Consider the following 13,368-nt stretch of genomic DNA (forward strand, 5'->3'; position numbering starts at 1 on the left):
CTTATACTATACTTGCTTAAATAGCTTACAAACCCATTTTCTCTCTGTATTTCAGATGATGTTGCACCATACTTCAAGACTGAACCAGGCTTGCCCCAGATACACTTGGAAGGAAATCGACTTGTACTTACATGCCTTGCCGAAGGCAGCTGGCCCTTGGAATTTAAGTGGTTACGCAATGACAGTGAAATAACCGCCTACTCCAATGAATATAAGTAAATAAAAGCTATATAATAGCCTTCTCTAAGTGCAATTGCAAAAAAAACCCCGAAACAAACACCACCACCAGTCACCCAAATCCCCAATACCTCAAAACAGCTTTGTAGATACTGATACATTGACAATGCTTTTTATCATGAAAGAAGACTGTTTTTTGTAAACAAATAAGATCTCTATGAGAGAATCTCCTTTGCTAAAAATGATATTTCACACTTCAAAACAAGGGTCCTAACATAGAATTTTTAAGTACCAAAAATGCTTTTTGCTGCAGATGAAACCTTACATGTAATTGTAATAAATAGCAGGCATATTCCTTAGCTAAATGTTACATATGATGTGCTACTCATCCTGGAACAAAGCTAAGCTCAGTGGGACTCTTATTTTCAATAAGATCTAGAAGAATGTAGTCTATCTTAAATTGCATATGAAACTTTCGGTTTCACTTATGAGAATGCGAAAATTAATCTTACAGTTTAACAAACTGTTCTTCTACTGTGATGCACTTTGCTCCCAGGACCTCACAAGACATCCCACCAAGCAAGAGAAAAACCAGACTGTGGCTAATCAGAGCTACAGTTTTACTGATGGGCAGCAGTTGGCTGGCCAAATATCAAAGTGTAAGACAGCCAAGTTTTGTCTGCTTTTCTTTAAAGGGAGCATTAACTGGGTCTCCCCTATGCAACTGGCAATTTTTATAACCTTATAGAAATTTAATATTTATGCAACTTATTTGTTGCTTTGAAATTTTCTTGAAATTACCTAGTGAATTCAGAAGTTATAAGGAGTGGGTATGTGACAGACAGAGCCCTTGTATAACACTTGTATCTTTAGCAAACCAAGCTAAATATTGCACTTTTGTAATTACATTGCTAAAGGTAGGGAAAAGTTGTGCTCCATCACTATAGATAGACAGTACAGTATAGTTTAGTATAAAAATGCAGATAATGATATCAAGTTGTATATTGTTACACAAGGTAGTCCATAATTTCTCAAAAATTTTCATAAATGTAACCTAACATAGTTCTATTTTTTGTATTATTTACATTTACAGAGCAGTAGGGAAAAAAGTCCCTTAAATAACGTTGTAAAACTTTTTTGGGTTATTTAGCACATAAAGTATTTGGCAACTATGTTTCCAACCAAACATATAGTTCTATGTGAACTCTCCTAGAAATTAAAGACTTTTGATTGAGCCCTGAGTAATTGCATCTATTAATGGTTGCTGTTTTCAAGCCTTGAGATTCGCTGATACCTCAAAATGAGCCATACACGCATATAGAAGGAATTTGTGAATACTTTATAGAAAAATAAAAAAATCTCTAATAGCATAATTAATCACAGAAGGTTTGAGCGTCACTTTGTGTAAATGCCACTTGTTTTGATCAACAGCAGCAGAGTCTGTTGTAGTTTCTTGGTAGAAGGAGCTGACAACAGCTCTTAACTGCATAAGATGCTGAGAAAGTAAGACAAAGAAATGGTGTGGGAGGACAAAACACATGAACATGGAATCAACAAAAAGCAAAGGTTAGAACTCAAGCTTTCTAGATGTGCTAGTCACTGAGAGACTTACATTTCAGGATACTAGGAGAAACCTGAATAAGGACGTGTGACATTTTGAAACTAAGATCAGAATGCCATGGTATTTCTTAAATAAGCGCACACCCTAACACAAAATTATAATTTTACTGTGTATTGCAGTATGTTAGAATCAGTGTATTGGAAGACCTTTCCCAAGCTGTATGTATACATACCTGTATACAGTACCTTGTTTCTTATTATTGGACTTAGTTGACTAGTGAACGTCAGGTCATGATGGAAGCTATATTTATTAATTTTGCATTTTTTATATTGTTCTTGTTTCTATTTCTAATTAAAACATCTGCTGCAGAGGTGATTAAGAAGATAGGAAACTACTGGTTTATAATAATAAAATAACATTGATAGAAAATATTAATTTAGAAGTTGCAGTCCTACTACTACTACTATACCACAGTCAGAGATAAGCCAAACAGGATTTTGATTCTATAGAAATGCAAAGCTTTAAGCTTCTGAAAAGGATTATATGGCATAGGTGCATTAGGATGAATGAAAGCAAGGAAAAGATATGCCTAGACATAAAAATTCCAGTTGCAGAATTTAAACTTTGACCCCATAATAGTTTGCTCTGCAGTTCTCTTGGGTAAATACTCTGTTTAAATGCATGAATCTTTCCTGTGTAAGTGACTTCTGCTGCAATTTGAATCATCAATCAAAGATTTTTGGTAATTGATATTACTTAGTGTGTCTCAGTTAAAGTAATGTCTATATTGTAACAGGCTGAAAATATTCAAAGCTTATTATAACACACCAAGTGAGTAAAGAACTAATTGGAGTCTTTGCATTTTGACATTGGTGACCCTGAATGAACAGCTTTTCTTTGTATAACGATGCTGATTATGTGCACAGCCTGGCTTTTATAGTGACTGTGCATACACTAGTTTGTATTAAGAATTTATATAACAACCTTATAAATTCTTTGTGATCTGAGATACATGTAATGAAAACAAATCAATATTGCTGACTGCAGTAGCAATTTCGGTTAAGTCTGTAAGTTAAGTCTTTAAAGTTCAGGCAGTGACTTTTTTCTTTTTCTTTTTTTCTTTGTTTTCTTTTGAATTAAGTTCTGGACCAGGTGTGTCTTCCATATTTGCTTTTGTGGCCTGAAGATATTAATGTATTTGAATTTAAGAAACTAAGGTTATGTCTAAGCAGCAGTACACTTTCCTCCCAAACTACTTAAAAGCATCTGATTATTATATTGGTGTTTTTAACATTGGACATGTTTTAATTTTATTCTGTATTAAAAAAGTTAGATCAGTTGATGCATTAAGTCCCTTGTTAAAAAGTTTGAATAGATAATAATTTGTATGACTATCTAATAAAATAAGTTTGGTTTTAATTCTGTCTCCACAATTATGGCTATTAAAAACCTGTAGCTTATAGGTTCACTTTTAACTCTTAGAGCATTTAAAATTAAAATGAGGGTGTAAATTTGAAATTAGGAATGAAATGTAAGCATTAGCATTTCTCCTTAGAAGTTTGATACCACCTCATCCTTAAACTCTGACTCATTGCAATCCTGGTGATGGAGCATGTTATGCGCTGGAAGACTTCCCTTGAAGCTTTCTTTTTAGCTTGTCACTTTACATCTTTCTGTGGAAGCTTTCTGAACAGCCAGTTTCTGGTTGGCTGTACCATTAAAAACAGAGAAACTGTCTGGTCTGACTTTCTAAAGTACTTGCACAGATCCCCAGAAACCTTAAGTAGCCTCCTGGCATCTATACAAGAAGATCTTCTACCTTGAAAGTTAGAGTGTAGACAAAATTAAAGCAAAATTATGTCTTGTCACTGTAAAAAATTGTATTAACCTTTGATATAAATTCATTCCGTGGAAGAAAGTCTTACTTTGAATTTAGAAAGCACTATTTGTATCTCTTCTTGCATATCAGAAAATAAGTCGGATGGTGAAAGCATAGCACAAAAAGCAGTATTTTGACTGTTAGGTCAATAGAAAAGTATATTTTTAAAAAAGAAATCAGATATATGAGGTGCATAAAGACTGTTTAAAATTGTAAACGCAGAATTAGAAATTCCGTGAATATCTATTTATCTCTCGCACAGGTTTGTGATTTTCAAGTTAGTCTCAAATAATGTAAACATATGTTGTATCTCTTTTTTTTACTTTTGTTATTTAATTCTTCTAATTTTTCTTGCCTTACCTGCACATTGTTACCCAGTAGGTCCACTGAGAAGGCAGCTGCTCAGTAGGTTTGGGCTGTCTTGGAATTTCCAAGGTAGATGGGATTTTCACTGTAAACTTCTAAAAGATTTTCTTGTCTTCAGGCAACATATTAAGAATGTTTCCTGCTGAAACATTAATAAGTCAGAAAAGAAAACCAAAGTAGGACACTTCTGATCTAATTGATTTGTTTTGTCCTAGTTGCAGAAAAACTAAGTTTGCATTACTGTCTTAGTACAGATGAATACCAAAGAAAGAAGCCTTTAATTTTGGCTCTATGTAATAGACAAGCAGAGGAATAAATGTTAGCCAAGTACAACACTAAATCTTTATGGGAGGAAGAAAAGCTTGTTAAGCTATAAACTATTTGGTAAAATGAACTGTAAAAATGAATTGTCAATATTTATTTCTCAGAATCTTTAAATTTTATTCTTTTTTTTGGTAATGATGTTTTGCAACAATCGTCTGCCTGGCAAAGGAAATTATTCTGTAAGGAACTAGGGAAGCCTTATGTCCCATTGATTTCTATCCTATGCCTTGTATTTTCACCTATTTTCTCACTCTTTTTCCTATGGCATACTCATCAGGCAAGAGGCAACGTGGCTAATTCAGAGTTATATACTCACTGGCCAGCGAGTATTTGTGTGCTGATTGTTGGGTTTACTGTAACTCCCAAACAGAGCACCGTTTTGAGTCTTCCTTATCTTCCCAGCACAAATTGTCATAATCCCTGGAGAAAATTTGCTGGTTGCTCCAAAGGAGGTCAGGAGGAGTCAGCTTAGGCGCAGAGGCAGACAGACAACACAATTGCCACCAACTCGTATACTTAGGAAGCCAGGGTCTCCTAGGAATCACAGTAGATTGCTAAAATTTGTCCATGGTGTTGAGCTCTGTTTTAATTCACTGTATTTGGTTGTCTGACCTATTTGCTATAGTGTGTTTGTTTGTAATTATAATGAAGTGATTATGGTCTTAATTTATCACTTAAACTGGATTTCTTCTACCTCCTTTGTTTTTATGCTGTCTGATCCTGTTCAGATATTAAGCTCTGTATGTGGCTGTGTATAGTATATGTGAGTATGAGAAGAGATGCTTTCTTTTAGTGGAATTAATTTTTGAAGATTAAAATTCAGCAGTTTTATTTTTCCTTATCTTTTCATAAAGACTTTCATTAATCCTACCTTAATATCTCCAGAAGGTGACCGGGGGAATATGTGCTTTGATTAACGTTTGTTTAATGTGGGATTATCTATATTATTCGTGTGTTTTATTCACATTAAAACTGTGCCTATCAGCTCATTTTCATAGTTGAATGAGGAAGGTGAGCATTAGTGGACTAAGTGACTTTTTAAGTACAGCGAAGGACAGAACAAATACAACGTACAGTGCACTGTGTCTTTTCCAGTATTCTTCTGAGTTACAGTGGTCACGCAGTGTAGTAAACATCTTTTTTTTCATTGGAGAGCTTTGATATTTCTTGCAAGTCTTCCTAATGCCGGCGTTTAGATTGTAGTCTTCTTGTGCCACCTCTGAACAAAATACCAGGCATCTTTGCCTTATGAATGAGGGTAGATAAAACTAGGGAAAACATTTAAATCTGTATTTCAAGAGAATTTGCGGACAACTAATTAGTATTTATCAAATGTAGATCTTAAGACTGAAAGATATTTTATGTGTTTCAAGTATTTTTTTTTTCTTCTATATAGTACAGACAATATTGTAGCCAAAGATCAGAGATTTTATGAGAATGCTGTTTGTAAGAAAAAATACAATAGAGGCATTTGAGTCAATATGTGAAATATTAGAGGAGAAATAAGAAATGCCACATAAAGTAGCATTGATCTGCCTTTAGGAATAGGTGCACTATAATTCTGCATTTTGTCTTATAGGTACATCATCCCAGCTTTGCAGAGGTCTGATGCAGGCTTTTATCAGTGTGTCGTACGAAACAGGATGGGGGCATTGCTGCAAAGAAGATCTGAAGTCCAAGTGGCATGTATGTTTGAATTGAAGTTATTCTGTGATTCAGTAGCTAACCGATTCTTTTTGTGGGTAAAAAACCAACATACCAATAACATTTGCTAGTCTGAAAAGTTATTAGATATCATATTTAATAAATTTTAAAATTGCATTACAAGAAGTTTCACACTTACTCTAGTTATCTTCTGGGAAACAGTTCAAAGCAGTGCAACATTCAGTCTTTAGAGCAAGCTTTGAGCTGTTCAAAGCCATCAAACCGAGATCGTTTGGAGGTAGCTGTAGCATGAGAAAACTATTATACCTTTCCCCAAATACGCAGGGATTAAGAAAGGCCATATAGCACAAAATAAACAATCAATCAAAACAAAACAAACAAAAAAAAAGCCCAGAGGACAGCAGAGGATATCTGAAAGAAAACCTTATGGTGGAGATAGCTCCATCAAGATTTTGGATCATAATTCTTGCGATACAAAATAAGCAGTTGTTACACAGTGAAAACCTTGCTAAGCAAACTTTAAAAGTCTGTTCTCAACACCTTTCTGAACCAAACCCTCCAATGTCTGTACCTCTTTAGTTTGTACTATGCAGAATTTTTCAGAGTTGACCTCTGACTTGATATCTAACTTCCATTTGGAATGTTAAATTGATTTTCTCAGGAGTTAGTGCTAGTTAACATGACCTAAGAAATGATCGCATACTCTAATTTTCTTTTTTTTGGGTTAACATATAGAAAATATAATCCAAATAACTTGTTTGCAAATAATCATAAAATTTGGCCTTATTCTTTTTTCAAAGTAAAAACATAAAAAAAATTTAAAAAGAAACAGATTTGTATACTGTGTTTTAGCAACCTGATACATGGATCAAATTTCTCTTCCTCAGGGTCAATAACTGGAAATTCAGTAATAGTAAATGTCACTTGGTAAGTGGAGTTTAGATAAATTGAATTATTTATTAGAAACCCAATTCCAAGGAACTGATTCAAGTTAATCACTATGTCATGAGGGAAATTACACGGAATTTCCTGTGTTTTAAAATAAAAACAGTTGTAAATGATACTATGCAACTTTTGGTATCATGTTCACCATTTTACTGTATTACAGTAAATTATCTTACTATATCTGTAATGTCAGTAATATCAGTAATTTGATGTTTGATCTCTCAGTGGTATTGTTTCAGAGATGCTGGGAGCTCATGTAAAAATAAACTGCTGCTAAAATGGGGTTTTCCTTCCCTGCCTTCTACCAGCCCTTTTGCCCCTGCTGTATACTCCTCCTAGTGATCTTGTGCTCACTCTGACATGTGTCAGACCTTTGCAAGTACTTTTCTGAATATTCTTCTTCTGGTTTAGTGAATTATATCAGGTCACAGAGGATCTAGTGAAAGCTGGTGCGAGTGAGTGTAACTGAGTGGGCTGAGGGACTTCCAACAAGGTTAGAAGGGGAAGGTGAGGGTAAGATGCTTCTCATTCTGCAGCAGTGAGCCATTAGATTAGCCTAGATGCCTCTGGAGTTGCATCTACAGGTGTGGTTTCAGGGGACAAAGGCTTTGGTAGCAGTACCAGAGAAACATACCCATTTTCTCCTGCATCCCATTAATCGTTCCCGCTCTTGTATTGCAATGTAGCACACTATCCCTTTAGGCTCAGCAGGAAAACTTGTTTGTGCAGCTGTGGACTGGGAAACTTCTCCAAAATTTAAAAAAAAGCAACAATTATTTTGTAGGGTTTGTTAAAATAATTCTTTCCCCCCCCCGCCCCCCGTCTGATTCCCTACGCAGCTGTACAGGCAGTTGTACTGGCGTAGTGGAGGGAGCAATTCTTGAGGAAGTACTTGTGGGAACGATAGTGAGGAGGCGGCACAGGAATACTTTACCTTGATACTGCTGCTAAAGAGTTTTGTCTCCTGAAAAGACAGCTTTATTCCCCTCTGAATGAGGGAAAGATTTGCAGTGAAGTGTTTTGTGTCTCCAGGCTTTTTTGTGTGTGCGTTTGGTTGTTCTTGAGAGAGAAAGACGTTTTAATTTTTTTCCCTCATTTAATTTGTAGTTCTGCATTGCTGAACAAGGCTAAAAAGCTATCTCTTAAGACTTCTCTGTCTCAATTAGGCAGTCTGTCTGTCTGTTTGTTTGTTTGTTTGTTTTCACTGATAAAGATATTGAGACAAAGCAAAGCAGATCTTATATGACTTGGGAGACCTTTGGTCTTGAACCTATAATGACCTATATGGCTTCTATAGTGAAACTTGTCAGTCAGACTTGCACTTTATTCCCACAGATTAAAGTGTTCTACAAGGTTTAGGTATCTTCTTTCTCCTCTACCCATGGTAGCTACTGATACCATGTGATTGTTTTCTGTATTTTAACATTTTTGATCTAAATTAATTGACTTAAGCTGTGTGGACATAAAGAAGTACCTGATATTTTGCCATATTTTACTTTTTAGTTATTCTTGAAAACATATCGGAAAGCAGCATTCCAAGGGGTTACTAAAGTCATCTTATCCCGTCATCAAGAGTTACAGGGAACTGTATGTTGGATGTTTAACTCAGAAGGGTTCACAGGAAATGAACTATTTTTGCCACTGGATAGAGGATGCTTCCCAATACACTTACACTCAAGATCTCCAGTGAAAAATTGAAAGGCACGAGTACAACGTGCATTGAGAAAGATCTGAGGTATTTTCCATGTCCTAGATCTCTGAAGTAGCAGAGAACTAGTTAAATAATTTAAAAAATGTTCTCAACACGTGCTAACATATTACTTAACTGAACAGGAACAGATATTTGTGAGAAAACTGCTGAGTAAATCTTAATTACAGAATGGGCTTAAAAACTCTTGGACTGTGAAGACTAATCATATGACAGTGAAGTTAATTAGATCCACCTACGCGGTTTGAAACTTCTTTTCAAGTAGATGATTTGATTACAGTTGTAAGAAATATGGAGCAACAGAGGAAGTACAATGCTGATTATGTCTGAATAAATAACTTGAAAATCACAAAGATGATTAAAGCTTCTTTAAAATACCATGTGTTTTTAATTTCTGCTCTTGTTCTGTCTCTTCTCGTCTCCTGCCATCCACAGACCTGATAGTAGTCTTCTATGTTTCAATGTGCTCTGCATCCCTCTCTGCACCAGAGAACTTGTAAAGAACCCTGTGGTCCTTAAAAAAAAAAAGGGGGGGGGGGGGAATTCAGTGGCAGAAACCAGAATAGTTCCCTCTGTGTGTGAGTTTCTTGGTTTAAAGCAAATTAAAATGCATAGAAGTTCTTTGGAGGGTGAATAAGTAGGAGCCTACAGCCCTGTTTATTTTAATGGATAGGAATGTGATATAAAAGGCAAAAGAAAAACAAGACGAAAACGTTCACTGAATTTTTACAAGGACTCCATAGATCCATAGATACATGAACTTGTCTGTGAAATAAAACCTTCAGAGACAGAGGTTCTGCAATTGTAGTTTTCTTTCTTCCAATAAAATTTTTGTTAAAAGCTGCTCTTTAATACTACTGATGCCTTTGTAAATGTCAGAGATCTAGATGCACTATTTAAATCGTAGTATAGTGCAACTAACAGCTACCAACATGACTATAGCCTTGTTATTTTGATATCCATTTGGGTATAATGGCTTACTCACATGGATCTAACTACACATTGGTTTGACTACAAGTGATAACAGCTGCTTGTCTATTTGTGTAGCTATGGATAAAAGGATAAAAAAAAATTGGTGACCAAAAAATTGATAAAATTATATACACCATTTGCATTCCTTTGCATTGCACAGGAATTTCTTTTATATTGTGCAAGGATTTATTTAAAAAAAAACCAAAAGAAACCACCATTAAAATGTCACTTTCCATTAAAAACACTCAGTTATTGCAAAAGAACACTGAGGCCATGCGGTACTGCTGACTGATGCACTTCTTGTGTGCACTAGCAGCACTTGGATTTGCCTTATGCCTTATGCTCATCCAAATCTGTATTCATCAAAACTGTCTCATGATCTGTAGTGTCATATTGACTAATTATAGCAATGCCAATGACTATTGTACAACACAGTTATTTCTCTGTCCGCTGAAAAGAAATGGGGAGAGAGACAAGAACTTCCAGGACTCTTAGTATAATTTTTTTCTTTGCAGATATGGGAAATTTCATGGACACAAACCAGAGAAAAACAGTGACTCAAGGACAAGCTGCAGTTCTGAACTTCCTACACATACTCAGCTACCCAAGACCACAAGTGACATGGTTTAGAGATGGGCACAAGATTATACCAAGCAGCAGAATGTAAGTCAATTTAAAGCTCAAAATACCCCCACCCTAAAATATGATTAATTACATTTGATAACACAACTTACATTTTAAGTACACTAATTAAGGTTTAAAGAGAATAAAGTAGCCTTGTTCATACTAAGTTTGAGATAAATGGCTATTTTAAGACCATCTCTGAACTTCCTAAGCAGTTTGAGAAAATAATTCATGTGATTTTAATGGTCCTGGTGCAGCATAAGGGAGTAGATATGCAGAATGTCTGCACTTCCTTCATGCTATTCATTTTTATGATACATTTTGGAAAAGTAAATGTTCATCTTTCAATTACGTTTACTTGAGTGGACTAACTTAATGAATACTGAGATTTTTCTTTTTTAATATATGAGTCTGATTATTTTTACATGGAGTTATGCTTTTAATACTATTTTCCTCACAATAAAACTCTAAATATTGCTTTTTTTTTCCTTATCTTTTTAGTAAACATTTTTAGCCTACAATGACAGTTTTATTTCTTTTTGACTAATTAGCAGCTCACCCACTAATGGCACAGTACTTGTGCTTTGATTAGTTGTTATCTCAAGGTGTGCTCATTTAGCCTTTCCTGAAACAGTTATGAAGCCATCCTGTGCTTTTACCTGCACAGTTTTATTTAGAGACTGAAGGGGTTAGCTGTAACATTAAAAAATGTAGATAAAATATTTTTTTACTTGCCTAATTTATTAGAAAACTGTTGAAATGCCAAGAATGTTGCTGGTTATTTTTATCTGTGTATTATATTTTCGTGTGTTCAAAGGCATAGATGTGCTAGCAACTGAGGGTAATAGGATACTGCTAAATTCCAGAAGGGGTGGCGAGTCTTTAGAGTTTATGTTAGTAAGGGAAAACTCTTCTTGGATTTTAATTTTATTAATCCATACTGTATATTTTACTGCTGCTTATGTGCATTTTTTAAACCTGAAAGCTAGTATTACAGGCTCTTTGAAACTGTTAAAATTAGGATTGCAGGGATGTGAAGCAACTATGTAATAATTTATGAATAATTTAATAGTAATTTGAAGAGAAACAAGCTGGAAGATGAAAAAGTAGGTTTCTGGGCAATCTCTTGAAGAGAGCTGAGTGACAAATCCTGAGTTATTAACCATTAAGAATCTACTTCCTCTACTCCTGCCACATTACAAATTTCCTTTTGTCAATGCTGAGAATACACAAATCAAAAAATTGCAGATGATGAAAAAGCCTTGTTATCCAGGTGTCAGACAGTTTCTTGGGATCTATTACTGGGGAACAGAACAAAGTGACCTAGGCAAATATGCAGTGTCTGAACATGAGACTTGTGTGAGTTCTCTTACAGGTTGGGAAAATTGCAAGTAGAGATAGAGTGTCATGTATTCATTAATATAAAATCCTGATTTTCATATGCTATGCTCTACTCTTACTCCTACCCTGTTGGGATTGTTAGGGTAAAATCACTTGTAATTCATAGCACTGTGGTAATGCTTACAAATGGGAAAACTGTAAAACTCTGTTCTGTAGTAGGGGTCAAATATACCTAAAGGTTTCCACATGTATTTTATATCCCTGGTCAGAAATTTTATCTGAAAGGAGTTTGAAGACATTTGTCTGGCCTGTGTAGGAATTTCTAAATACTTTTGCAGTAGAAGTACATGTGCTGAAAGTGTGAACCTCCTTGGAAGTTTGATATATGTCGTATAGTAAGCCTGATAAGTTCAGGAAGTGACAGATTTATGGTACACATACCAATCATCAGTGCACTCTATGTGCAGTAGGTCTGCTGCTCCCTCAAAGTATTGGAAAAACCATATAGCATCCACTCACATATTGCTGTCTGTGAAATTCTGGAAGTAAATATGGCAGTCCTAAAAATACAGGAAACCTGAGACACGGCGAGGATGCATATAAAACTGTGGGAAATGTAAAAATATCTTGTGGGAACTCTGTTTCTTATCTGTGGAGCAAGTTGTGCATTTAACATCATGTTTTCTGTACACAAACAAGTGTATCAATTTAACGGATCACCTGCTAAACTGATCCGTTAAATTGATACAACCACCTTGTATGGATGCTTTTTAAACTGATTAAAAGTACCTTATATTGCTAAATCAATATAAAGCTTTTTTAATCCTCTTAAACAAGCTTACAATGATTTGGCCACATCAATCAGCTAGTCTGTCAGCTATAATAATGATTTCTAAGAGTGACATCGCTGCAGTGTATGCAGACTGAGGAAATAAGCAGTCCTAAAAATGAGGACAGTAGCAGTGGTTATGGTACCCAACAATTTCTCATCAGTGCCCGTTGAATACAGACGAAGTTGGCATTGCCCAATATTTTATCTGTAGCAACTTTTAAGAAAACAATTCATTTACATAGTTGGTCAAGTTAACTCTTACTCATGCAAAAGCCTTAATGTACACGTACTTAACATGGCTCCATTTTTGTGCTATAATAATGATCCTGATGTTTATTTACAGAGGGCTACTGTCACCACTAGAATGAATTCATTTCACTGATGTGGAAACAGAGAGTGTGCTGAGTTGTCCCTATGTGAGAAATAGGAAAGATCAAATGTAAGGAGTAGTTCTGAGGAAAAAACTAGTTCTTAAGGTGTTTCAAGGAACGTCATTTAATTGGCTCTGCAGTAGGGTTTACCTAGCAGGTTTAAGGTAGTAAATGCTGATGTCTTTCTCTTTCACTGTTTACGGGTATTTAGGACATTTATGGGGAGAGGTTCTGCCAGCTATTCAGCATTCCAAAAGCAGTGTACTAGGGAGCCAAGATAACAGAATTGCTGAATTGTCAAAAAATTCTGGTATATATGTATTATTTTAAAGATACTTTACAATATGTCAAATAAGACTCTTATTTGTTCTTTGTGTTTTCTAATAATTATTTATATATGTTAACACAGTTGCCAGTTCTAACAGATCATAGTATCATAGAATGGTTTGGGTTGGAAGGGACCTCTAAAGGTCATCTAGTCCAACCCCCCTGCCATGGGCAGGGACAGCTTCAACTAGATCAGGTTGCTCAGAGCCCCGTCCAACCTGACCTGGAATGTTTCCAGGGATGGGGCATCCACCACCTCTCTGGGCAACCTGTGCC

At 35.4% G+C, this 13,368-nt stretch overlaps 1 protein-coding gene across 1 annotated transcript in view; it reads left to right on the top strand.

Annotated features, from left to right (window-relative positions):
• The window catches only part of SDK1 (sidekick cell adhesion molecule 1), a 436,461-nt gene that overhangs the window by 130,434 nt on the left and 292,659 nt on the right, over nt 1–13,368 (top strand). The window contains exons 2-4 of the mRNA XM_019473996.1: nt 56–215; nt 5,887–5,993; nt 10,113–10,260. Coding sequence (XP_019329541.1) covers nt 56–215; nt 5,887–5,993; nt 10,113–10,260 — 415 coding nt within the window. The remainder of the gene's footprint in view (nt 1–55; nt 216–5,886; nt 5,994–10,112; nt 10,261–13,368) is intronic.

This window comes from Aptenodytes forsteri, unplaced genomic scaffold, assembly GCF_000699145.1.
Source record: "Aptenodytes forsteri isolate BGI_AS27 unplaced genomic scaffold, ASM69914v1 Scaffold55, whole genome shotgun sequence".
Classification (NCBI taxonomy): domain Eukaryota; kingdom Metazoa; phylum Chordata; class Aves; order Sphenisciformes; family Spheniscidae; genus Aptenodytes; species Aptenodytes forsteri.